The sequence below is a fragment of the Lytechinus variegatus genome, chromosome 3, assembly GCF_018143015.1.
Source record: "Lytechinus variegatus isolate NC3 chromosome 3, Lvar_3.0, whole genome shotgun sequence".
In the NCBI taxonomy this organism is placed as follows: Eukaryota; Metazoa; Echinodermata; class Echinoidea; order Temnopleuroida; family Toxopneustidae; genus Lytechinus; species Lytechinus variegatus.
This window is the reverse complement of record NC_054742.1, coordinates 54,496,756-54,524,069: the sequence shown is the minus strand read 5'-3', so window position 1 is coordinate 54,524,069 and position 27,314 is coordinate 54,496,756. Positions and strand designations below refer to the sequence as shown.

General features: G+C 36.1%; 2 protein-coding genes across 7 annotated transcripts; one reads left to right on the top strand and one right to left on the bottom strand.

Annotated features, from left to right (window-relative positions):
• Nucleotides 1-579: 579 nt before the first annotated feature.
• On the top strand, nt 580-7,629 carry LOC121411390. Of its 3 annotated transcripts, none has more exons than XM_041604089.1 (6): nt 599-1,106; nt 2,035-2,147; nt 3,403-3,536; nt 5,197-5,388; nt 6,006-6,110; nt 7,103-7,629. In XM_041604089.1, the coding sequence occupies exons 1-6, from the start codon at nt 1,093-1,095 to the stop codon at nt 7,622-7,624; spliced, it is 1,080 nt and encodes a 359-aa protein (XP_041460023.1). In that variant the 5' UTR covers nt 599-1,092; the 3' UTR covers nt 7,625-7,629. The 3 variants fall into 3 exon arrangements, with proteins under 3 accessions (XP_041460025.1, XP_041460023.1, XP_041460024.1); XM_041604090.1 differs by having other exon boundaries at nt 605-1,106; nt 3,418-3,536; XM_041604091.1 differs by lacking the exon at nt 6,006-6,110 and having other exon boundaries at nt 580-1,106.
• A 1,359-nt stretch (nt 7,630-8,988) lies between these two features.
• LOC121411391 (epoxide hydrolase 3-like) lies at nt 8,989-27,312 on the bottom strand. Of its 4 annotated transcripts, none has more exons than XR_005969461.1 (7): nt 27,001-27,312; nt 21,821-21,945; nt 19,588-19,670; nt 18,593-18,791; nt 15,929-16,071; nt 9,926-12,465; nt 8,989-9,833 (listed from the first exon to the last, which is right to left on the bottom strand). XR_005969461.1 is itself a non-coding variant. In XM_041604092.1 (6 exons), the coding sequence occupies exons 1-6, from the start codon at nt 27,229-27,231 to the stop codon at nt 12,206-12,208; spliced, it is 1,041 nt and encodes a 346-aa protein (XP_041460026.1). In that variant the 5' UTR covers nt 27,232-27,312; the 3' UTR covers nt 8,989-12,205. The 4 variants fall into 4 exon arrangements, 1 of the variants encoding a protein (XP_041460026.1); XR_005969460.1 differs by having other exon boundaries at nt 8,989-10,027; nt 10,121-12,465; XR_005969459.1 differs by having other exon boundaries at nt 8,989-11,161; nt 11,877-12,465; nt 27,001-27,311.
• Nucleotides 27,313-27,314: the final 2 nt, after the last annotated feature.

Sequence of the window (27,314 nt, the reverse complement as noted above, 5' to 3'; positions counted from 1 at the left end):
AATGGTAGGTAAGCAAGCATGCATGAATTTTGAAGAATGCAGAAACGTTGGTTTTTACAAGGGACCTAAAATTGTATACTCTTACCAGACAAAGTGCTTCATCTCACAATTTACCCATGATTTTTCGATGGGTACATAAAATATCAACCCATATCATGGACCTCACATAGTGTTTTATACGGCGTCTACAATATTGGCACGATTACGGATGCCTCAATTTAACAAGTTTGTTGACGATAATTTCCGTAAAACCAATGAAAATTAATCACATCTAGGTAAGTGATCACAAATAATAAGTTCAATTCCTTTGCTAACTCTGCTTTATCAGGTCATCAAACACAGAATAGAAACAGAACATTTTAGAATAAAGCATATACAATATTCACACGTAATACAACTTTACAATCAAAATTACCCGCCCCCATGAAAATAATAATAATAACTTCAACTTTTTTTTGGCAAGATACGCTAAAATGGAACGTAAAACCGGAACACACGTTCACGCAGACACCACAGTTAGAACCGCCGTCTTTCACATTGAAATGAGTCAGCTATTGGACCCTTCCTGCATTATGTTGTATTTTCAGCTTAACTTGAGATAAAAGATCAATTAATCTATCCAATGAACCTTCCGCTCTTTTGTAACAAACGGTAGCGGCTATAGTTATCCGTTTAATGAGCCCAATAAGATATCACCTTGATGAGCCTGAATAGTTAATATGAGATATCGCTACAATGCACCCTAGCCCGCATCTGTTGATTTGAATCTTCTTCAAGAATGTGGAATACCTTAGTAAAGTCTGTGCTGAGCTGTAAGAATACTTGAAGATATAGCCATACACACCCACGAAAGGACACACCATGACGCATTGTGAATGAGCCATTGGCATCGAGGACGAAATTTGAACTGGAATAGGGGAATAGGGAATGGAATTCAAATTTGAATTTCATTACAGGTGCCTCTGAATTGAAAATGAACATCAGTGTATTCAGGTGAAAAATAAAATCACTGCTTTTGTAAAATATTCATGTACCCGACGCGCGAAACTGATCTAAAGTCACTTCTTGCCAAAGGCCAGGACATCGAAAGGGATGAACTCAAAGTCGTAAGTACATGTAGGCTATATTTCATTAAAGTATACACAATTGATATTGTATTTTTAGACAGTACTAGTAGTACAATATTCATGTTTAATGTAATTAGTATTTGTTTAAGTAGCTTAATTAAGATGTAAAAAAAGGAACGATGTGTATATTTATTTCTTACGGAGATTAAAGTGGGCATTGCAGCGTGCAGATGCATGTAGTTTCATGGCCACGGGTCGATCGAGATCAAAGTTTTAAACGGATTCCGAGATCTCGAGATCAAATTCACACTCGAAAAAAAAAAACATTTACCACAGAATGCTGGGTAAATAGGAGGCATACACAATAATATGACTTTAAAGAAAATAAATGACTGAGCATGATGATTTGAAAAAGTTATAAAATCAAACAGGCATTTTTGCCACATAGTTATTCGTATTTCGATCACCATTTTTTTTTTCCAAAACAGGTCAGATAACAATCGTTTTGCGGAGGGGGGGGGGGGGGGGGGGTTGTGGTGGTGAGGTGTCAGATTTTGAAGGAAAAAAAAGAGAGGAGCTGTTTTCTTTCAGCGACCGAAATATCGAGATTTACCAGCATTATCAAATAAGGGGCGCAACGCGACTGATAATCAAGAACAAAGCGAGCCCGAAGCGCGTGCTGAATAGGCATATGCTGACCCGATAGTGTAACCTATATTACATATCATAATCGTGAACGGGGTGTGTTTCTAACTAAACAAATAATGCGAACTGAATAGCCATATGCTGACCTGATAGCGGAAAATTGCAGCACTGACTGTTCGTAATCATGAACGGAGTGTGTTTCTAATCAAACAGATAATGCAAGCGCGAAATGATTTTTTTCTATGAAAGGCTTGAAATATAATAATTTTACAAGTGTATTGATTCGTCGGCCTACGACACATGTTCTTTGAATATTCCTCAGATTCTTGCCGTATGGATGTCGTCTTGTCTCTGCATGGCTCGTCACGGTAGCCAGTATCTCGATGAGTATTACCTATCTCAACTCAATACCAAGTTATCAACACAAGTCTAGAGGTAAGAAAAATAGCTGATACGGGCATTTCATGGCGTATCTGGGGTTCAGGGGTGAGGTGTGGGGAGATGGGGGGCTACAACCCAATCACCTCTTCCAAAACAATTTACAAAAGCTGTCTGGGTTTTTTTTTATTACTGTATTGTATTTTTAACTTCATAGTTTTCGTCAATGACTGGTCCGATTTTTACCCACCGAATAGAGAATAAAACCAGAAGTTGATTAATGATCTATGGACCTTTCGCCCCACTTTTGCAATGTTCTACAATACAGTGCGTCCCAGAAAAAACGAAACCGAAATTTAGCGATCATTTATCATTACTTAATCATAAACAAAATAGACGAATGACCTACCAATTTAAAGCTTAGAATCTCCTCTTTCATCTGATATTACTTAGATTATTTTTCATTCACGCATGAGTGAGCAAATACAATTTGAAGAAAGGATATCAAAAACTCATTTTTCGGGGGGTATCTGGGTTTCAAAAAGAAAACCACATTTTTGAAAAGTTCAATATCTCCTCTTTTATTTGATACCTAAATTACAGAAAATGGTCAAGAAATAAAAAAATTCTGGTCATTTGAAATAAGGCTTGAATTTCAATAATTTCATAATATGAAGAGGTTCTCCAGGCTGGCTTTCAAACTCATTCGACACTCTGTTTTGTTGACGATCAGCCATGCATTACATCTTTTGTTCACCATGCGAAAGCTTCTGTGGGAAACCGGTGAAAACAGTTTATCTCATGAAATTATGGAAATACAAGCCCTATTTCAAATCACCAGAAGTTTTTTATTTCTTGACCATTTTCTGTAATTTAGGTACCAAATTAAAGAGCAGATATTGAACTTTTCAGAAATGTGGTTTTCTTTTTGAAACCCAGATACCCCCGCCAAATGAGTTTTTGGTATCTTTTTTTTCAAATTGTTTTTGCTCACTCATGCGTGAATAAGAAATAACCTAAGTAATATCAGATGAAAGAAGAGATTCTAAGCTTTAAATTGGTAGGTCATTTATCTATTCTATTTATGATTAAGTTATGATAAATGATCGCTAAATCTCGGTTTCGTTTATTCTGGGACGCACTGTATACAAGTCAACCAAATCAAATGAAATAGCTGCGTGTTTCTTTTTCTTTCTTTTACGAGGTAAAAGCTATCCTAGGCTGAAAATTTCAGGATTCAATCTTTGTATAGCTTTCTGATATCAAATCTATATCAAGACATACTTTTCAGCCTGGACTAACCCTTTGATAGTATATTTATTTACAGACAGAAAGTTTGTTGAAAAAGCTGAGAAAATATCGGTTTACAGTAGAAAGGAATATGTTCCTTGTCCAGCTCAGGGGGAGTGCGATACCAGTCTACTTCCTGCTCGTGGAGAATTTCAGGCAAGTGCATTTTTTCTCACTATCATTTGAATTACATCATATGATACACTTAATCACGACTAATCAGAGATAGTATTTGATTATAACCTGGGTTCGAAAACGAGCAAATTACGGTAAAGTAGAAAAATTGCTTACTTACTGTTAATACTTAGGGGGTGATGCAAAAGAAAAATTTCTGTAAACAATCGCATCAGCTGCGAATTGACATACGATACAGATCAAATTTAACTAAAGCAAATCAATCTATTTTGATTATAATGCAAGGAGCAGACAAGCAATCAATTGCAAATTAGCAATGAACTAAAAAGACTTGTGATTGATTTTAGTACCTAAAACTGATTTGCAACCGATTGCCATTTCTTTGCAACGACCCATTTGTCATATAAACCTTAATTGAAAGCGTAATGAAAAAAAAATGAACACTTAGACAAAAAAAAACACAGTTATGGTAAAGTATGAAGTATTTCTATTTTGGTCAGGGGTTCATGATCTTCGTAACTTTACATTTCTAATCCAAATTTCCTTTCAAGACAAACTGGAAACTTTGATTGCGGACCGAAATAAGCTTTAACAGCATGTTAGGTTTTATCGTTTTTTATAGTAGTACAGACATACGTGTTAGTCGTAAAAATACACAAAAATGCCTATACGTAAATACATAATCAATAAACCTTGCTTTGGTTGAGAAAGAATTTAAGAGAGACGAGTGAAAGCAAACGAACCGGGTTCGCCGTTAGACGTTTTTCCTTCAAGCTATATTTGCCAGAAAATTTGCAACTCTTTGGCAAGGGGGGGGAGTGAACACGAAACATTATATACGAAGGGAGGGGTATAAGGTAAGAAACTAATGACTGAAAGAAAACCGAGTGAGAGATTGAAAAGAACGATTATATTCATTCCCCTATATTTTCCTTTCCTTTATCTTTCTGTTTTCTTTATTTCTCTTGCCTTTCATCGCCTTTCATTTCTTCTTTCACATTATCTACCCCTTTCCACTTCCTGTCAACTGCTCCTGCTAATTTGTCCAGCCCTCAAAATGATTGGGTGTCCCCTTCCTTTGCGATTTCTATTATTTAATATATTATCGTGCTAGGGTCTATTGGTCCCTCTGAGAATGAGATTGAAAGCGGTTGATCTGCCACTCCAGGATCCCATTTCATGACGAGTTACAACTGTTGTAACTTTGCCATTATAGCAACTACCATGGCAGCAGGGCTCAGCAGCCAATCAAAATCAAGGTTGACATGGTAGTCGCCATAATGGCAAAGTTTCAACAGTTAAAACTCTTTATGAAACGAGCCCCAGGTTTTGTACCATAAGCAACCAAACTTTCATTAACTTCCATGGCCCGTATTCTAGTATAGGCTCATTTAATCTTATTTCACACTTTCACACAATATTTTTTTCAATGTCTGAAAATATTAACCAAAATATTTTCCTCAAACATGAAAATATATGGAAATAACACTGTGAACATATAAAAAAGCAATGCAAATAATATTTGACACTTTCAGCTTCCGAGCTTCAGTTAAACTGGGCTTCTAAATACGGTCTCAGGTCATCTTGACAAATGAAAATGAATTGCATTTTAGTTGATTTTTCTTCAAACATCGAGCTTTGTAAGGACCTTCTTTTATTGATTTGTTTTCTAATCACACAGAATGGAGAATTTGATATAGAAAAGGGGATACCTCCTATGAAAGAGTTGTACGAGAGATTTAAAGTTGTGACGGCCGTATCTCAGAACCATTTTGAAGAGGTTAAACCATGGATTGCTAGTATTCAACGGTTTATGCCAGGTCAAGAAATCATCCTCTATAACTTGGGACTAAATACGACATCTCTGGAGACGGTAAGAGCCTTTCCATTATTACGATTGTTGCATATAGGAAAATAACCCAAATCACTGATAATGGAAATTCTCATCATAAAAGGGAAGATGATTATATCCCTTATCGGGTAGTTCAGCCTATCAATGGTTCATGATTAAGTTTTCTGTTAATAATCGTCGAGGAATAGGGGAATTAAGCATTTCGAAACAGATCATCAGGAAACAATATTTCCCTGTAAAACTTCCGGTTGCAGTTGTCTGTTACATAATATTATACGAGTTTCCCATTCTTTTGGTAGTATTACACGCCTATTCAATTTTAGTTCTAATTTTATTAGCAATGATATACTTCTTTCATTCAAGACACAAAGTGAACATTCTCCAAGGAAAACGAAAATCCATGAAAAAACACTTAATGGTCTCCATAGCGAAGAAGAAAAGTGTAGTGGTTTCAAAGAATTTTTGCTCAATCTCCTAAAGATGACGAGAACACACTAGTCGAAACGTCGAGTTTGGGTAGTCCTTTGAAGGACCAACATGCGCCTACGAAATAAACGTGGTGTACCATGGAACCACTACACCTAATTATTATAGCTCTATTTCATGAAAGTTCCTTATATCCCACACTATATCTACAGGTCAAAAATCTTTGTGATGTTCAGGTGCGAACATTTCCTTTCAAGTCGTATCCAAAACATGTCAAGAATCTACATACGTACGCATGGAAACCAATTATCATTGACGTAAGTAACTATGTCTAACAAACGAATTATGATTGAAAGATGAACTGCTTAAAGGTCAAGTCCACCTCTGAAAAATGTTGATTTGAATCAATAGAGAAAAATCAGACAAGCACAATGCTGAAAATTTCATCAAAATCGGATGTTAAATAAGGAAGTTATGTCATTTCAAAGTTTCGCTTATTTTTAACAAAATAGCTATATGAACGAGCCAGTTAAATCCAAATGAGAGTTGATGACGTCACTCATTCACTATTTCTTTTGTTTTTTATTATTTGAATTATACAATATTTCGATTTTTAAGAATTTGACGATTAGGACCTCCTTGCCTGAAGCATAAAATGTTAAAATAATGGAATTCCATGTGTTCAGGGAGGAATGAAACTTCATTTCACATGACAATGACGAGAAACTAAAAATATTTCATATTTCATATAATAAATTATAAAAGAAATAGTGAGTGATGTCATCAACTCTCTCATTTGGATGTAACTGGCTCGTTCATATAACTATTTTTTTAAATAAGTGAAACTTTAAAATGCCATAACTTTTTTTTATTTTACATCCGATTTTGATGAAATTTTCAGTGTTATGCTTGTTGAATTTTTCTCTTTTTATTCAAAGTTTTTGTTGGGGTGGACTTGTCATTTAAAAAAAGAGAGCATTTTTGCACCCCCTGCTTATCTATAGCAATGCATTTCGGCAATTTGGGAATCATTGTGGAATAATGGGGTCCGAGAAATGACCCTTGGGGTACCCCGGCAAAATTAAATGGAACAGAACGGAAAAATACTATTGATACATACAGGCCGAGTCTATAACCTGTCATGCGGAAGAAGGGAAATGTTAAGTTAAGTAACAAATCGTATACCAAATATACGCATAGGCTAAAATGATAAATAAATTGCTAAAATGTGATTATTCAAATCCAGATTTCTATCATGTTTGAATTTGTTAAACATTTTAATATCTTTCGTCATTTTTTTTTTTTTAAGATAACTCTTCGAGAGTTTGGCGCCATTTTCTGGGGAGATTCATCCATCCGGCTCAAAGGCTCCTTGCGGAAACTTCTACCAGTCTCACTGAATCACCACGGATACATGACACACTTTCACGCGTTTGATCCCAAGAAAAAAGAAGAGATCAAACATCAGTACTTCTACACCCATCCTCAACTCTACGATAACCTCGGTGTTAATAGAACCGAGTACTATCATTCAGATGGCATGGCGCCACACGCTGCGGCAAATCGTCAACTCTACGTTAACAGTTCTTACATCCAACAAGCTATCGTCCAACCGATGCTGAAATGTGCCTTGGAATATCGCTGCATCTCGCCGGTTGGTGCCCGGTTGCCCAAGCACCGTTTTGATGCATCGATTCTCGCTATTTTAATTTACAAGAATCTCAAAGGAGAGTGGAAAAGAACGAATAATGACAATCGTTACTTTGACGAGGTGGTGTATCTTCGAAAGAATACTTTGGGAAAAGAGAAAGTTAAAACGTGCTTGTGGTAAGGCCTTTAAAAAAAAATCGTTATTCTGGCCTCTTAAAGGGATACTCAAGGTTGAAAATAATACGACTTGAACAGATAGAGAAAAATCAGACAATCAAAACATTGAAAATTTGATCAATACCGGACAAAGAATAACAAAGTTATGGCATTTTAAATGTAACATTTTGTCACAAAAACATTTCATTTGTATACTTTGGGTCTGCTAAAAATATAAATACAAAATAGCGACCGTGCTTTTTCGCATTTTACGGTCCGTTGGGTGAGGGCGACATAACATTTTTTTAAGGCTAGGTAAAAACATTTATGTTTGCACTTCTATCTTTTATGTCTTTAAACTAATTCAGCTTATGACATTATGAAAATAGTTCAGTACTAATTATGTGCACAATCATGCTAATGCTATTCTGAGTATGCACAACAGTGTATGTTCGGCTATAAATTAAACGTTACTTTGTTCAAACATCCTCTTAAATGAAATGACAGAGGAAGCTGTTCTCATCGAAATCGAGTTTATTCCATTCAAATATCACAATCTCCTTTTTTCGGGAAGGGGGTGAACTAAATGCTTTGCCGTTGTCATGGAAAGTCCAGAGCAAGAAAACATGGATAAACAGCTTTTTGTCAGAAAATCTGAAATCATCCACAAACCATTATGGTACGATGGTGTAGTGCTTATATGCATAGCGATTTAACGTGGTTTCTTTTTTTGTCACAAACATGAATACGTGCAGTAAAAAGCAGCAAGCCAGATATATATTTCTCCATGTACATACATCATGATGCTTATACATAATGGGGGACGTTAGGTTTTAAATTTCTGAAGAGTGTGGTATGTTGCTCATCTTTTTTTCCTTTCTTTCTTGGTCGAGAAACTTTTTGAGGTCATGCCCCCTCCCTCCCCATCTGTACGCCAATGTGCTTATATAGCTATATCAATAAAATGAAGAAATACTCAGCTTGAAGGGGGTATTCTGGGCTAACAAATAGAGTAATATTCCTCAGCAAAATGCTTAAAATATAATCAATGTATAACAAAATAACGAAGTTATTGAATTTTGAACTTTAGAAATATCTTGTGAAAAGATCTTATGTCTCACTTTTAATAAAATGATTTGCAGCAATGCATATCCAATACATAAACCAGTTGTTAATGCTAGTTTTTTAGTTCTTGAGTAAAAAAACTTGTGAAGTAATATAATTTAATGTCATAAAATACAAAAGAACAAGTGGGATATGACGTCAGCATTTTTCTCATTGAATATTCATGAGGAAATACATAGAACTAATTCACCATAATAATGCAAATCTTAAAAATATCATAACTTGTCCGATATTAATAAAATTTTCAACGTTTTATTTGTCTGATTTTTCTTTCTCTGTTCATTACGTCAGCCACTATGACTGATTAACCTAGATGTAAAACGTTTCCAATGTAATTGTTATATACCAGCTTGGCGTTTACCAGCAGAAATGCTGTCCTGCCGAGTTCCTACGGGAGTTACCACAAACAGAAATCCTATTATTTTCAGCCTCGAATATCCCTTTAAAAACGATTTAGGTCGGTTTGAGAAAATAGTTTATGCATGTGACTTCAAAACACTTCATACCGATTCCAATACGATGACTGCATCAACGGCTCAAACCCACCCTCGCACTCTTCGAAATTATAACCAAACTTTAAATATTTGTTGTGTCACAGATTATGCATTAATCCTTGAAATCAGTTGGAAAGTTGGAAGCTGAAATATATTTCAGATTTTTGTAAAACAAAGGTGGCAAATGGCATGTATTCAAGCATTCAGTGTTTTTTTTTTGTTTGGGGTGTATCAATGAAATAAAAAAAAATTATTCATTTGTACCCTCTTTTAAAAACTTATAATTTTCATTGAGGAGAATTATGAAGTTTCACGAAAGTAGGCCTATGTGATAAAACGTACCGTATATGTTTTGTGAGGTAAAACTTGAAAGATTTCATTTATTTACGGTCTCACATGATCATGGGCATAATGGAAGATGCAATATTTTGTTCAAACTGTGTTTTCTAAGGTGTATGTCATATAAGTGTACTCGCAGAATGAAATAAACTTCAAAGATTTTTTTTCTGAAACTATTGATGTGCCTGGAATTAAATAATGGGTATCAAATATGATACCCTATAAAAGTTGATGAGGTGGATTACTTAATTGTCTCTTACCATGGACCTATACCACCTCTATCTGACAGAGGTGGTAGGAACATGCTCATACATACAAAGACAGGAGTATCCTCTTTTAAAATATGGGGCAGAATGGTTGCAATCCACCTCTATCTGACAGAGGTGGTAGGAACATGCTCATACATACAAAGACAGGAGTATCCTCTTTTCAAATATGGGGCAGAATGGGGCAGAATGGTTACAATCCACCTCTATCTGACAAGAGGTGGTAGGAACATGCTCATACATACAAAGACAGGACTATCCTCTTTTCAAATATGGGGCAGAATGGTTGCAATCCACCTCTATCTGACAGAGGTGGTAGGAACAAGCTCATACATACAAAGACAGGACTATCCTCTTTTCAAATATGGGGCAGAATGGTTGCAATCCACCTCTATCTGACAGAGGTGGTAGGAATATGCTCATACATACAAAGACAGGACTATCCTCTTCAAATATGGGGCAGAATGGTTGCAATCCAGCGAACCCGACAATATATACATGAATATCACGCTGATAATCACATCAGCGACTCTTGTCCGAATTCAAACAAACAAAATGCAGTCAATATATCACAAATTATTCATTTCAGGGAATATTTATTATTTCATTAGAGCAGATGATGTATTCATAATATTTACAAATATAAAATTAGTACCTTTCGTTTTCCTTGTCTTTACAATGTGTGCAATGCATGTTAATATTAAGAAATAAGCTGTGATATACTAATCATATGCCATTAACAATGGAAATTAATAACGTTAAACATATGCAATAATTTTTTCACATCCATGACATTTTTTTTCATCAAATGTCACAAAATACTTTGTGGTTCTTTTCTCACTTTTCATAGAATGCCGAATATTGTAAATTAATTGTAAATTTTGATTTACAATATAGAAACAGAACGATAAACACAACTGTTGGATAGAATGAATTCTGATTTCAGCTTGATGTCACAAGTATTATTACAGCTATGACATATCAGCAATTACGTTTCAAGTTAAAAAAAAAAGAAGAAACAAATCACAAACAGATTAGCCGGGCAGAGAACGACAGTATAATTCTCATTGATTTCAAATTATTCTATGGTATATTCTCTCACACATCAGCACCTTGTGTAAATGCATGTAAACAACTACCAAACATTACCATCTTTAATTACATAAATAAATCAACCATTTCCATGTTATCAAGTGTCAAACATAAATACTGCATGTATTTTGAAAAACACATGATTATTCTGAATCTCGAATAAAAAATGAATGAGAAATGAAAATTCACAAGGGACTGATTTAAATTCATTGGCATAGAAATTAAGCATTATCATGCAGTTCAAATAGTTTGAATTGAAAGATAGAAGGCTTCCATATTTAAACTATTCGCCATTTGGACCGGAGCCAGCTATTATTTTTACAGCCAGATAATTAGTAGCTGCTTAATAACGTGTATTTTTCCTATTTCATCTGGTATGTACAGTGTATTTTGATACTGATGTTGTATCTTCCATGGAAAGAGAGATAGTATTCGATGGTTTAGTGCTGAGTTGCTTAAATCTAGCGCACTTGCATCCCACAATAAATTAAGAATGTGTAACCCTATCTTGGCCAGCAGACCATTTAGGGAGATCATATGGCGTCGAATGCACAATCACTCTGAAAATTGGCAAATTGGCATGCAGGTTGTCTAGGAAATAATCTACAAAATTATAATTTTTTTTCATGCAAATTACTATTAATTATATGCATAAGTTAGTATCCAAAAATCATACTTTTTCCTCTAGCTTGTTAACTGTTCAAATTTTTGGTGTAGAGCATCTTAATGGTGTTCTTAGCATATGCACGTGAAAGAAACTGCCATATTGGATCAATTTCTTAAGTATTAAATATGTTTCAGAATATGATATATTATAATCACTTAACGATAAGAACTTTTTATTCTCTCTTGTACTTCTGGCAGATTGCATTTGTCTTTCTAAAAGTTAGGGATGCTGAGTTGCCATGTTTGAGTGATTGTGGACTCACCATTTGATTAATTGGATTGTTGACTGACAATTTGATTGGCTGATTGTCTTTATTTTTTAGTTATATTTTAATTGATATACATGTATGTCATCCACAAATTTCATTATGGAAAAGGTATGGTGCAATTCAATAATATGATTCCTGAAGCTCTGATCAAAAGCAAAACAAAGAAAAATCAGATGATAAACATATCTTGTTCTAGAACTTATTGCAATTCTACATACCGGTAATTCAACGTCTGTCCAATGTCTTGGTTTAGTATGATTGTTTCATTGCTCAAACATAGAAAGGCAATGCATTTTCAAACAACCAATGAATGCAAAAAAGTTGAGAGAGACAGCCTTGGCTTGACCTGAGGAATCTAATGGTCAGCGAGATACTTCCTCATGATCTCATTAACCTCGTTAGGTCGTTCCTGTTGGATGAAATGATCGCCTCCTTCTATACGCTCCACCGTGAGATCTTCGCAGAACTTCTCTGTCCCATAGGAATTATCAGTGTGGAGGGCCGTGTCCCCTGTTCCCCAGATAAGTAGGGTAGGACATTGGATCCTATCTCTCCCGTCCTTCGGTGGATACCGGACCATTGCCCGGTAGTAGTTCAGGAATGAAGTTAATCGACCTTGAGAAAAAGAAAAGAACAATAAGGAAGGAAATATGAAAATAATAAGTCTGCATTTTGAATATACGAAAAGGGCCAAGGATGTTAAGCCAATGGTGACACAACATTTGCTCTTGCAACATTATGCTCTGGTCTTACTCATGTATGTCCAAGTTTTATGAACAAGATACACATACAGAGTTATGATGGTAATTCAACAAATACCCCCAACATGGCTAAAGTCCATTGACCTTGGTCATGTGACCTGAAACTCGCACAGGATGTTTAGTGATACTTGATTACTCGTATGTCCAAGTTTTATGAACTAGATCAATACACTTACAGAGTTATGATAGCAATTCAACAAATACCCCCAACATGTCCAAAGTTTACTGACCATAAATGAACTTTGACCTTAGTCATGTGACCTGAAACTTGCACTGGATGTTCAGTGATACTGGATTACTCTTATGTCCAAGTTGCATGAATCAAATCCATAAACTTTCAAAGTTATGATAGTAATTCAACAGATACCCCCAACATGGCCAAAGTTCATTGATCTTTGACCTTGGTCATTTGACCTGAAATTCACACATGATGTTCAGTGATACTGGATTACTCTTATGCCCAAATTGCATGAATCAGATCCATAAACTTTCAAACTTATGATGGTAATTCATTGACCCTAAATGACTTTTGACCTTTAACATTTTGATGTTGATTCCCCCAATATGGTTTAAGTTCATTGACCCCAAATGACCTTTGACCTTGGCCATGTGACCTGAACCTCACACAGGATGTTCAGTAATACTTGATTAACCTTATGGACAAGTTTTATGAACTAGGTCCATACATATACCGGGTACTTTCTAAGTTATGCTGTCATTTCAAAAACTTAACCTTCGGTTAAGATTCGGTGCTGATGCTGCCGTCGTCGGAAAAGCGGCACCTATACATGTGCATGTAGTATTATTTTTAATGTACACGTACATGTATGAAAGTGAGATATTATTGTAAGAATATTTTGAGGAAAGGAAAACTCATTCAATGCATTGCTATGGTAACCAAATAAACATATTTTACCCATTTTATATTCTTAAAAGAATGTGGATTTGAGTAATAAAGATGTAAGTTTGTAGACTTGCATTATACCAAAGAGATTGCCCACAATGTCAGTTTTACGTCACACCACAATTACAGAATTCCATTGACTCGAACTGGTGTTATGTTAAATATGAATATCGGCATGGAAAACAAGGTAGTTCACGAACCACAAGTCTCGGCTGATTTTGCGATCAATAAAATATGCAATATGATCTTATGATTACCAAGATGACCTTATCATTGCGGGGGGGGGGGCCTCATGGTCTAGTGGTTATGACTCTAAGTCTTTCAATCAAAGGATGTGGGTTCGATTTCCTTCAACAAGAAATTTACCCACTTTGTGCTGCACTCAACCCAGGTGAGATAAATGGGTACCCGGTAGGAAGAAATTCCTTGAATGCTTGAGTGCCTGGCAGAAATGAAGTGGCTATACCATGGTAAATATACCATTATTATTACTATCATCCTCAAGAAAACGTATTACCCAAAGATCATTTGTACCATGTGTGAACAAATATGATGCAGAAAGAAATGAAGTTGAACACAAACTTGAAAAAAGGATGAACATTTTGAAAATTTTGACCCCTAGATGACCTTTGACCCCATCATTCTCATGTGGTAACATGTAGAAATAAAGAAATGGAAGGAAATTTAACAAAAACTTAACATTTTTTAACAGACCAATGGATCAACAGACTAACAGGAAAAGTGATTACAAGGTCTCTGCCGAACTTCGTTCAGGTGAGACAAAAAGGGCCCCAATGTTAGAAAGAATAAAAATTGGGGGGCAGGGGCAAGAGTGACCAGTGGAATATTTTTTTATATTTAATTTCAATCATACATCCTGTAAATTAACAAATCAATACTCTTTTCAATGGAATCATTGTTATTATATCAATAACCGTTGCCATGGTAACACACTAAGCATATACTATACGACAATCATAATGTACAAGTCAATGTGTGTGCATTGTGCATTATTACGCTTTTTCGATAAAAAAAAATTGCAGTTTTTTCGTCTACATAAAAATCACAAATTATTGTATCATATGTATACCAATCATCAAATTATCTATCAAATTCAAAATAACAAAAAATCCTCTACTTTCTACTGATACCAATATCTAAGGATTTTGGTGTTTTTTAGGCTTTTCACAATGTGTCACATGATGACATGCTTCCATTTCCCGGAAGCATGCCTGCAGGCACACTTGGTGGTTAAACGCTTCAAAAATGCAGATTACCTCAAATACCCCATGTTTGTTAAGTCATGCATCTCTTTACAAATACGGATTTACTCTATTCCGTTCAAATTGTTTGGGAATATATGCAAATCTTTAACCTACATTCATGCACATTTACATGAAACCCCATGCACAAACACACAAAAAAATATTCACAAAACCATAGTTAAACAAAAATTTTTCATTTTCACCCAGATACATGTCAAGGTATATAGCATGTCAGTGATTCATAGGCTATATAAGCAGTGAAGTCAATGACCTTTATCGACTTGACAGCTACATTAACATTGGCCTTAATAAAGCATTAATGAATACACACAAAGAGGACATGTTACTACATGGATGTTTAGAAGTTATTTCTAGAACACAAATGGGACAGATCCAAAAATACAATGCCTCCTTTTGAGTCCATAAAACTACCTACATATATAAGGTTGGGGGAGGCATATTTCCTCGACATATTTTACTTGTTTGATTTTACTAGACTCTATTTACTTCATTGTCAATTGTGGACTTGTACTTTGATCCTTTTGTATGAACATCAAGAGTATTTTTAATCCTGAAAGAGTATTTGACATTTACAAATATTGGCTCTTTTTAATCTAACAGTAAGGATACTGGCATCAAAACGTGTGATAATTTTGCTCCATACACTCTTATGATCAGATTTCACATTTTGTGTGTCAAATTTCTTTTACAGAAACCATAAACAGGAAAACGGAAGTAATGAACATCAAAATAAAACATGCTAAATCTGCTCTACATTCAAGGTCTTAAATATGAAATATAAATAATATTGAAATCAGGGTAGGATAATAATTCTTATTTTCAGCGGCTATATATTTTCCATATTGGGACAATTGGTATTTCAGGAAAATTTTCTTCCATTTTAAATGCTACTTTTTAGGGGTAACAAGCAATTATATCAGTTTTCTGCCATAATTATAATACTTATTTTCTAAATAATGTTGAATATTGTTTGTGAGAGATCCCCCAAAGCATGCATTGTGGGTGAATTTCAGGGGCGATTGTTGGCCGTCATGAGGGAAAAAATTGGCAACTACACTCATGTACTTCCTACAGCTGATTCATGCATTTGGTTGACAGTGGTTTAATGAAAATAAATGAATTCTTACCTGGTCTGCTCATAGAGTACTTGAAGGCTTCTATATCTTCATCTGTTGTGGGACCTTTCTTGCAAGCCGCTTTGATCATGGCGTAGTCTCCCATTGAGATCAAAATTTCAGGAAGACGGGGTAACTGGAAGAACATAATATACCTTGGGAGAAAAGGAAGAAGTGAAATATACATATGAAGAATTAACTCATATGCAAAAATGCATGTGAAAAACAAGTGGAGCGCCTCTGGCAGTCTCACTTGCATCATGCAATTCAATAAAGCAGCAGTGCTGACTTTGAAACTTACTATGAAATAATTATTCACAAAAAAGTTCATATAATGATACAATACTACGTTCATTGACAATAGATGACATTTGACCTTGATCATACGACCTCAGACTTGTCAGTGATACTTGATTATCCCTATATCCACATTTTATAAACTTTGAAAGTCAGGACAGCAATCTAATAATTACTTCTAAAATGGTCAAAGTTCAATGACTTTAGTCATGTGACCTAAAACTCACATGAGATGTTCAGTGATACTTGATTACTCTTATGTCCAAGTTTTATGAACTACATGTAGATCCATACACTTTCAGAGTTATGATTGTTATTCAACGAATACCCCCACATGGCCAAAGTCCATTGACCTTTCACCTTGGTCATGTGACCTGAAACTCACACATGATGTTCAGTGATAGTTGATTACTCTTCAGTCCAAGTTTTATGAACTAGACCAATACACTTACAGAGTTATGAAGGTAATTCAACAAATACCCCCAACATGGCCAAAGTTAAATGACCTTGGTCATCGCACAGGGTGTTCAGTGATACTTGATTACTCTTATGTCCAATTTCCATGAACTAGACCAATAAACTTTCAAAGTTGTGATTGATGCAGAAATAAAGAAATGAGAGCAAATTAAACAACAAGTGGAATGCCTCTGGCCGTCTCACCTGCATCACGCGGCTCAATATAGCAGCAGTGCTGACTTTGAATACTACTCTAACTCGCACAAGATGTTCAGTGATACATGGTTACTCTTATGTCCACTTTTTATGAACTAGACCAATAAACTTACAGAGATATGATGGTTATTCAACAAAAAAACCCAACATGGCCAAAGTTCATTGACCCTAAATGACCTTTGACCTTAATCATGAGACCTGAAACTTGCACAAAATTTTCAGTGATGCTTGATTACTATTATGTCCAAGTTTCATGAATCAGATCCATAAACTTTCAAAGTTATGATGGGAATTCAACAGATATACCCAATTCGGCCAAAGTTCATTGACCATAAATGACCTTTGACCCTAAATGACCTTTGACCTTGGTCATGTGACGTGAAACTCATGCAGGATGTTCAGTGATACTTGATTAACCTTATGTCCAAGTTTCATGAACTAGGTCCATATATTTTCTAAGTTACATGTATGATGACATTTCAAAAACTTAACCTCAGGTTAAGATTTCGATGTTGATTCCTCCAACATGGTCTAAGTTCATTGACCCTAAATGACCTTTGACCTTGGTCATGTGACATGAAACTCTAATAGGATGTTCAGTAATACTTGATTAACCTTATGGCCAAGTTTTATTAACTAGGTCCATATACTTTTTTTAAAGTTATGACGTCATTTCAAAAACTTAACCTCAGGTTAAGATTTGATGTTGACGCCGCCGCCGCCGCCGTCGGAAAAGCGGCGCCTATAGTCTCACTTTGCTTCGCAGGTGAGACAAAAATTTGACCTTTTAACCCATAGATGATGTTTAACCCCATCATCCTCATGGGTACACAATTGGTATTACCCGAGTCAAAAAACTGATGAAGAAATAAAGAAATGAAAGTTGAACAAAACTTTTTAAAAAATGATGGACATGAACTAATATCATTTGACCCCTAGATGATCTTTGACCCCATCATCCTCTTGGGCACACATGTGATAATACTCAAGGATCATATGTCCTAATATGAACATAATTGGTACAGAAATAAAGAAATGAGAGCAAGTTGAACAAAAACTTTAATAGTTTTGTAAAAGAACAACAGACTAACAGGAAAGGTGATTACTAATACTACTATAGCTCTGAATTTAGTATTCATTATTAATACAGAATGTCCCCCCCAAAAAAAAAAAAATGCCCCTCTAATATATGGCTGAATTAATTCCAAAACTGAATATTATTAATTTTCAATTAAATGTAGGGAACTAGGAATCTCATGATCTAACTTCTCTAAAAATTTCTAGTCTTGCTTCAGTGGTTTTGAATATACAATCTCTCATGGTGCTTTTCAGCCCATTCCATGTTTGCATGCAGCAGTTCTGTATGCATGTTCTACACTGTCTAGCATATCAACCCCCTTTGATCATCCAAAATTTGACAAGGGCTCTTGCTTGTGACCTTTTTAGGGGCAAAATCTCCCTGAGCCCCTCGTAAGTTTTTTCGCTAAGGAATGCCACCTTTAAAAGTCTGATAATCATATGAAAATATGCCAAAATGGTCTGAATCCAGATTTTAGTCTAAAAAGTGGCATCTCTGTACTATGGCAGCTGTTAGAGAATTACAACTTGTCAGTGCTAATAAGTTTGATGTGTAAATTCAAGAATAACTTTACAAACGGCTTTTAATACATAACAGCTACCCTGCTTGCGGGGAATGTAACAACTCACCATGACATGAAAAGCTGAGATGTACCACTTTCCATAACCTCCCTGAACCTTTCGAGGTGGGGTATATTCATGTTGATCAATTTCTCGACCAGGTCTGGATAGCGGGAAGCAAACTCCCAAGCGATTGCTCCACCCCAATCATGTCCAACGACAACACAGGATGTGTAACCGAGAACTTTCACCAATTCGCTCACGTCACCTGCACACAACAAAAAGAATTATGTAAGTAAACCATTACTCAAAGATGATATGTCAGCTGTGGTAATAATCTCAAAATGAATTAAACAGAATTCAATGAAACCACCATCCTATGTAAACAAAAATATGTACTGAATCATTCTCATAGAAAACATGCAATTGCTAAAATTAGAATACAGCCAGGAGTCGGGTCTTTTTCCAAGCCTGCCTTTGTTGGCAATTTTCAGTGTGATTGCATTTCATTTCAAATTTCATTATTCCACAATCTAGATATATTACGATATCGTAACAGTCAACTTTGATATCTAAGGGAGAATAAAATTCCAGCAAAAAGTTACCCTGTGTGAAAACAGAAAAACAAAGAAACATGTTGGAGTATTCAAATATTGACATCACAGATGACATGGACATCTTTCCTTTGGCAATGAAGTCAATATGTTTTATGTCACAGTGGTAAAACTCCTTAAGTACTCTTCCACATATTTTACTTTAAAATTATCACTTCCATCAAGTCTATCCACAAATTAGATGTGTTCTTTTTTCCCATGGAAGAACATGTCAAGGGCATTCCCTGAAACACATCATGGACAAAGAATTTTATTAATATCATAATGAGCAAAAATAGATGTTTTGAGGCATATTTTCAGTGTACAAAGGGGAGAGTTAACCTTTTGTGACATCATGAATCTCGGTCACATTGCCAATGAGAGGATCTCCACAGCATTAGAGATTTAGACATTCAAACTCATAATCATCCAGGACAGCCAACAAGTTAGAGTAAGAAGGAGCAGACTTACTGACAAGTTCATCAATGCTATAATTCTTGACACCCAATGGAGCATCAGACTCGCCGACACCTCTCATATCAAAGGACACACAGCTAAACAAAAGAAAACAATAAGAAAATATAATTTTATCTTCAAAATAAAACAAATACAAAAATATTAATTTATATAGACATATACTTTATAATATATCTGATAACTCAGCTTTTTCTAACTCTAAGACTGGAACAAGGTCCTGTCCAATGTGTTGTACAATGTACATGTATCCTATCTCGAGTAAAAATATTTAGTATTATACCCTACTGTACATAGATTAAATCCTGTATAGTGATTGGTTCAAATAGCATCATGACATCATGTGACCACATATATTTCAACTATGATGCTGCTCCACATCAGACCTCGATATATTTTTTGCTATACCAATATTCTGACGTCATTATTTTGGAAAACTAGATATTTAGCTAAAGTTTGGCGCACCGGTCAGCGAGCTGTCTCTCCCGGGGAAGTCCCATGATGCCTCGGCGCAGGCACTAATTTGCGTTCCGCTGAGTACAGTAGGTCATTCAAGGCAAGTATATGCCCTAACCGGACTCTGCATGATCATTGCATACATTTTGGTTTTAGATTATGAAAAGTAGGATATAAAACAAATATATCGGGTGCTTCCTTCGAAAGCATATCAATTATCAATCCTCAGTTGGACTGGCAAATCTACATGTACTATAAATATTTCCCTCGGGACTCAGGGGAAAAATAGTAATTGTCAGACCAGCCTCGGATAAATAATTCCACTATACTTCCTGAAAAGCCTAACATAAATTTTTAATGTATGTTGTTTTGATATTGCAGTGTTTTGATGATGATTATCTTTATTACTTTATATTAACACGATCGCACAAATGCATGTACGTAGGGATGCCATCTTGGCAATATTTTCACTATTGTACAAGAGTCAATTAAACATTCATACAACTACTAACAATGGACAGAAATTGTGTTTTGGGTAAATTATTGTCATTATACTGTTACATTTTACAGAACAGATTAGCATTTTTCTGCAGACACTTAAGATCTTGTGGTAAACGGTAATACACGTAATAAACCGTAATACAAGTCCCTAAGAATGAATGGGAAAAAAAGATCAAATACAAACAGACCAGAATAAATAATCCACAAGAATCTCTTCTTCGCAAAATATCTCTCCATGTTCTTTTCATTGCATACCCAGACTCTCCAATCACATCAATCAATCTTTAGAAGCACTTTTCAAATAAAGTAAACTGACAACAAAGCAATACATGTACATATATACTTATCATTTATTTGAATTTTTTTTTTGCTGTAATCAACATATTTCAGATAAGATTTTTACAGGGAAATGGGTTAACAAATGTGGTCTAACATGAATAAGATTGAATTGTGGAGAAAAATATTGAAACATATGTCTGTATTTGCATGGCTAATATGAATAAAAGTACACTCTACAATGAATGAAACACAAATCAATTTCTTTTTCCAATTAAAAACTGCCTTATTGTAACCAAGAAGACAAAAACATCTCTTAAAAAATAAAGATGATGATCCATTTTATTCCCTCTAAAGCCCAATGTTGAAAATGACCTGGCCAGCTGGCCTGTCTTACTTAAAAAAAAAGAAACAAAACATCCCCACAAAGTTGAGCTTTACTTGTAAACATTTCCCTTAAAGAGGGATGTTGCAAATGACCTGGGCCAGTGGGATTCCAATGGGGAGATGACCCTCATTGTCAAACTGGGTTGACTGGTGGGGGTTTTCAAAAGGAAATATTATTCCACCAACAGGGATACATAATGTCTACCTTCTTTGACCCCCCCCCCCACCCCCCACAAACAACATCCTACATGTAATTTTTTTTAGAATGGAACATCTTTTTAATAATTGAGGTTTATAGTGGAAAGCAGACGCAACATATTTATGATTATCTTTTAATGCACAGTGATACAATTACGGTAAGGTGTCATAAACAAGGGCACTTCCTACAAGCATGCATATTTCTGTTAAAAGTGATCAAGCAGTGAAGAAAAATGGCAAATTCATTCAGCAGTGTGGATAACAGTCTTCTGAAAATGTGTGTCCCTGAAATAATAGACTCTGGCATGTACATTTTACTAAGTGGTGCACAAAGAGCTACGGAAGTACTAGCTACTACGGGGTTGGGGGGGGGGTATGCCATTAAGAATGACATCTTGGGTGAAATACTTACTAATAATCTTTGTTGAATTCTTTGATTTGATGTCTCCAGGAATACCAGCATTCTGGGAAGCCATGAAGGAAGAGCATCAGGGGGTGTTGAGGATTACCAGATACAACCACATGAAGGTTTAATCCCTGATAAAAAAAAATATGAATGAAAATCAATGCAATAATATAAGCATCTTTATGATATTCTCACAATTCATTCCGCATTCCCTGTCAGTCACACAAATTGTTTGGTGTATCAACGGATAGATTTGTTACTTACCTTTTACTATTGGCCAAATATTATATTTATATTTGTAAATTCAAGAACACCTTACCAAATGTGGATTTATTTAAAAGTTTTGTGAAGAAACAAAAGGAAATTGAGCATCACCTAGCCAAAAAAAGAAACAAACTCACTGTACACTTTAAGAAGTGGCGATTTGATATATGATTTTTATTTTAGATACAGGTAGTTCCCCCTTTTCCATTCTATTTGTTTTTGTATCTTAAATTGAGACTTGTACAATGCACAGAGTAATATGCTACAATTGATTATACATGTAAATTTATCTCGATGTGTATTCCCTTTAGAGTAACCTGTATCGTCCAATGTTTTATTTTGATTTATGTCACCCTTTTTATTTTTTTGTGATTATATGTGATTTTGAATACCAATAAAACACATAATTTAAAAAAAAAAAAAAAAAGTAATAGAGCAGTCACATTTCCCCTACGGCGAGTCGAAAATGGCAGTTTTAACATTTTTTGTATCAGCTACATATAAGTGGTTGGAATGAATAAAGCAACCGTTTTCGACCCACATCACGGCAGACATAGGGGAAATATGACCACAGCATTAAATTCAGCAAACATAAATTCAGCATGGGCATTCCATGTTCATTACATACATGTACTATTGACCTACTGGAACCAATAGATACCAGATAAAAAGGCAGTGGTATTTGTAGTGGGGGGGGGGGGCATTTTTTGTATCTTGAGCTTTCTTTACATGCATTCCACTCTTTCTTTCTTTTACTGATGTTGTTTTCCTATGAAAAGGATGTATCTATATTTTGAGGACAAGTCTTTGAACATTTTCATTCCTTTTTTTTGGGGGGGGGGCTTCTTTAGCTTAAAGCCTACATCTAGACTGGAATAACAATGTCATCTAGACTTCCCTCAGTAAAGTGGCAGCACCATGGGGGGGGGGCATGGGGGATAGAGGGGATACAGGGGCATTAGCATCTCCTATCCCCCATGGGAAATTATTTTTTTTTTTAAATTTATACCCCCCATCCTTACTGTTTTCCCTCCACCCGGGGGGGCCACTTCCATTCACGAGTGGATACCATGCGCGACCATGGGGTCTCGAAAAGCACCCTAAACACGTAAATTCCATTTTCTGAAAATGCACCCCTTAGCAAGTATTGGCGTGTGAAACCCTACCCTTAACAAGTATTGGAAACAAAACGATACTCTTATTGGTAATATTCCCCGAAATGAACCCCTAAACAAGTACAGGAATGTTTTATTGTTACGGGTCCTTCGGTTGTCGGCTTTACCTTATTTGGCTTAATACGACCCCACCTTCTACACCTCGCGCAAATCGGACTCTAAACATGAAGTTTCGGGGCAAAAAGGACATCCTTTATAAAACATTTTAATTTTGTTTTATCATCCCCGCGCATATTCGACCCTAAACACGTAATTTTCCGAGCGAAATAGATACCCTTTTTTCATTATTTTTGTGTTTTTGACACCCTTATCACATTACGTACGTAACGTGCCCTATCGTGAAAAAGACATCCTTTTTACGTCTTTTTTGGTCGCGCATGGTATCCACTCGCCAATGTAAGTGGCCCCCCGGCCCTCCACTCACAACTACTTTAAAAATCCTGGAGCCTTCATAATCTAATTTGGGCTATCTGGAGTTGGCTCTGGTACACCTAGTCTACATGTAGGGCTACACTGCCAAGTTTATCGTGGCACTTGATGCCTGCCCACTGCCCCTTTGCACAGAATGCATATGTGATTCTAACCAGAGGAGACATGGATCAACCAAGAAAACATCTGCAATACAATACAGAATTTCCTGAAGTCAAGATTATAGAGAAAAATCATGCAAGCGAACACTGGAAATTTCATCAAAATTGTTACCATGAACAAATTATTTTTTAAAGTTTCGCTATCTTTCTAAAAACAGCACACAACTCACTGATAAATGATATAGACCTAGTCTTGAGGACGCAATGATGACGACTTTTTTAAAATCCCGTGACATACTTCTTCATCATTGACGTCTTGACACTGTTCCCATAGTGTCTTAAGCGAAGGACAATAACAAAGATGGATTTCCCTAGGAAATCCATCTTTTCATAACATGATCGCTCGAAATACGTTTATTTTATTAATTTATACACCTTGTATAATTTGGATGTTGTTTGAAGGTTTGCATGGTGGCATGTACAATTGCTGATGTGGTTTACGGTACACCATGTGGAGTGTTATAGAAACAGTGGATAGAAGAAGAGAAGAAGTGGATAGGCGAGAAAGTGGAGATTTGAGAGTAGAGTATTCTTTCTTGAAAATACATGTAGTCCTGAAAAGGACTGTAAACCAGAAGGAATGTTGAGTGAGAACAGCTTGAGTAGTAAAGCTGATGAGGAGATGCTGGCTTGAGTCGGCGAGTAGAGATGAATAGTAGAGAGACTCGACGTTTCGGACAGGTTGACTGTCAGGTTGACTCCTGAAGACGGACAGTCAACCTGTCCGAAACGTCGAGTCTCTCTACTACTCATCATCTCTACTCGCCGACTCAAGCCAGTATCTCCTCATCAGCTCTACTACTCAAGCTGTTCTCACTCAACATTCCTTCTGGTTTACAGTCCTTTTCAGGACTATTCTCAAGAAAGAATACTCTACTCTCAAATCTCCACTTTCTTGCCTATCCACTTCTCTTCTTCTATCCACTGTTTCTACAACACTCAACATGGTGTACCGTAAACCACATCAGCACTTGTATAATTTGTTAAATACTACAAATTATTTATAATTACGTAATTAATTTTAATATTTGTAAAATAATAATTTTTATCTATGAATGGTTTTTCAAAACGGCATCGTTAGCCGGAAGTACGTCATACATAAGCGGTTCAAGGGTCGACACTATTGTATTTTCGTTGTTTACATGCGGATCGAGGGGTCTACGCGGCATCAGTTAGGTAAGAAATCTTCATTTTTTTACATTTTTATTTAACATTTTTTAAAACCTTCCTACGCATTAGGTGTAGAAATTAATAAAATAAACGTATTTCGAGCGATCATGTTATGAAAAGATCATCTTTGTTATTGTCCTTCGCTTAAGACACTATGGGAACAGTGTCAAGAGGTCAATGATGAAGAAGTATATCACAGGATTTTAAAAAGTCATCATCATTGCGTCCTCAAGACTAATATATACCCCCGGGCCGGTATAGACCTATATGTATGAGAGTTGATGTCACTATTTTTTTTTTGCCTTTTGGGGAAGGGGTTGTTTGAATTAGATCTAATTAAAAGATCTACAGTATATTTCATTGTTACAGATTTTATGGACCCTCTTCATTGCTCTTGATCGAACCACAGAATGTTGAAAAACAATAATTCCACATTCCACAGAGGGGATATAGTCTAGATCTAGGCCTTTATCAAGCTTTGTTTTTTTTGACAAAATCAAAGAATTTCAGTTACAAAAGTAAGAGAGAGGGGTGAAATCTTTTTTTTTAATGAAGTTTCTGATCAAATTCTACCTGTTTGTTGCATTTTCTCTAGGCCGAGGCTTTTAGATTTAGCAATTTGATCTTTCAATATCATTTTGTTGTCACTCTTAGACTTAGTTTGGTGGCTAGTCATCCCGGGGGGGCCACTTCCATTCACGAGTGGATACCATGCGCGACCATGGGGTCTCGAAAAGCACCCTAAACACGTAATTTCCATTTTCTGAAAATGCACCCCTTAACAAGTATTGGCGTGTGAAACCCTACCCTTAACAAGTATTGGAAACAAAACGATACTCTTATTGGTAATATTCCCTGAAATGAACCCCTAAACAAGTACAGGAATGTTTTATTGTTACGGGTCCTTCGGTCGTCGGCTTTACCTTATTTGGTTTAGTACGACCCCACCTTCTACACCTCGCGCAAATCGGACTCTAAACACGAAGTTTTGGGGCAAAAAGGACATCCTTTATAAAACATTTTAATTTTGTTTTATCATCCCCGCATATTCGACCCTAAACACGTAATTTTCCTAGCGAAATAGATACCCTTTTTTCATTATTTTTGTGTTTTTGACACCCTTATCACGTTACGTACGTAACGTGCCCTATCGTGAAAAAGACATCCTTTTTACGTGTTTTTTTGGTCGCGCATGGTATCCACTCGCCAATGTAAGTGGCCCCCCCGGGCTAGTCATGCTAGTACAAGCCGCGTAAATGCTTCTTTTTTTTAATTCTTAACAATAACTCCATTTATTAAAACTCTTCTTGGCCTTGGAGTATTTTAGAGGCACATCATTCATACATATATACCAAGTAGTGAATAATGTACCAAGTATTGTCTATAGGCCTAGGGAAATTCCATAAAATATGTATCGGTACGTCCGACCCCATAGGGCTAGGCTATGTTTATGTGGGACCTTTATGAAATTTTCTGTCTATGAATGATTTCTTAATCTTATTCATTTGACAGTCCGTAATGTTCTCCAACTCAAAGGACCATGACTTGATCAGTTCTACTAGGCAAGACCTGAGAAAAATGGGGGTCGGATGTACAAAAAGGTTGATCATTAATGGAATTGCTCTACTATAGTAGGATGGGGGTCGGGTGTCCGGACAGTTTATCTTTTTGAAGCCTTCTTCTTTGACTTTGCTTAATTGGATTACACTAAAAATATGGATTCAATACTTGTAATCATCTTCTATTTTGTTTTTTATAATTTTTCCTAACATTTTGTACTAAAAATTGATGAAACTTCGCTTGTATTTTTTTCCAAATGACTTTCTAAAATTGATCGTCCGGACAAACAACAGCTGGGTATACCATTTTGACCCGTGGCGTGGGCCTGACCCACCCACCCCGCTAAACATGGGCATGGCATGCCTGGTTTAGCGCCGCCGAGCAAGCGGGGAACCCCTTACTTACTCGCTCCCGTACCGTACCGTACCTTGACTCGGACAGTTTTGTGAGTTCCGAAACTCGGATTATCCATACATGGCGGTCGACCAGTTCGCTCTTTTTTCTCGAACATCCATTTTCTTCCTCGAAAGATAAGAGATAACCCGAGTAGCACAAATCCCTTGGAAATACTGTAGATGATAAATGGAATCAGAAATAAGGCCTTTAGCCCCACGTTCCAGAGAAGGTTGGCCATGACAGGTGTCGTGACCCTTATCATCAAGCGCGCGCAGGCGCAGTCAGTCGGCAGTAGTCCAGTGCAGTCGAGCTAGCCCCTGGCCTGCAGGATGAACGGTCCACCGG

Coding starts and splice junctions, on each gene's coding strand:
- LOC121411391 (XM_041604092.1), bottom strand. CDS start 27,231: ATGATAAGGGTCACGACACCTGTCATGGCCAACCTTCTCTGGAACGTG. Junction 18,792..19,587: donor TAGCATTGATGAACTTGTCA/GTAAGTCTGCTC, acceptor TGTTGTGTGCAG/GTGACGTGAGCGAATTGGTG. Junction 16,072..18,592: donor TCTCAGCTTTTCATGTCATG/GTGAGTTGTTAC, acceptor TTTTCTCCCAAG/GTATATTATGTTCTTCCAGT.
- LOC121411390 (XM_041604089.1), top strand. Junction 3,537..5,196: donor CTGCTCGTGGAGAATTTCAG/GCAAGTGCATTT, acceptor CTAATCACACAG/AATGGAGAATTTGATATAGA. Junction 5,389..6,005: donor ATACGACATCTCTGGAGACG/GTAAGAGCCTTT, acceptor CTATATCTACAG/GTCAAAAATCTTTGTGATGT.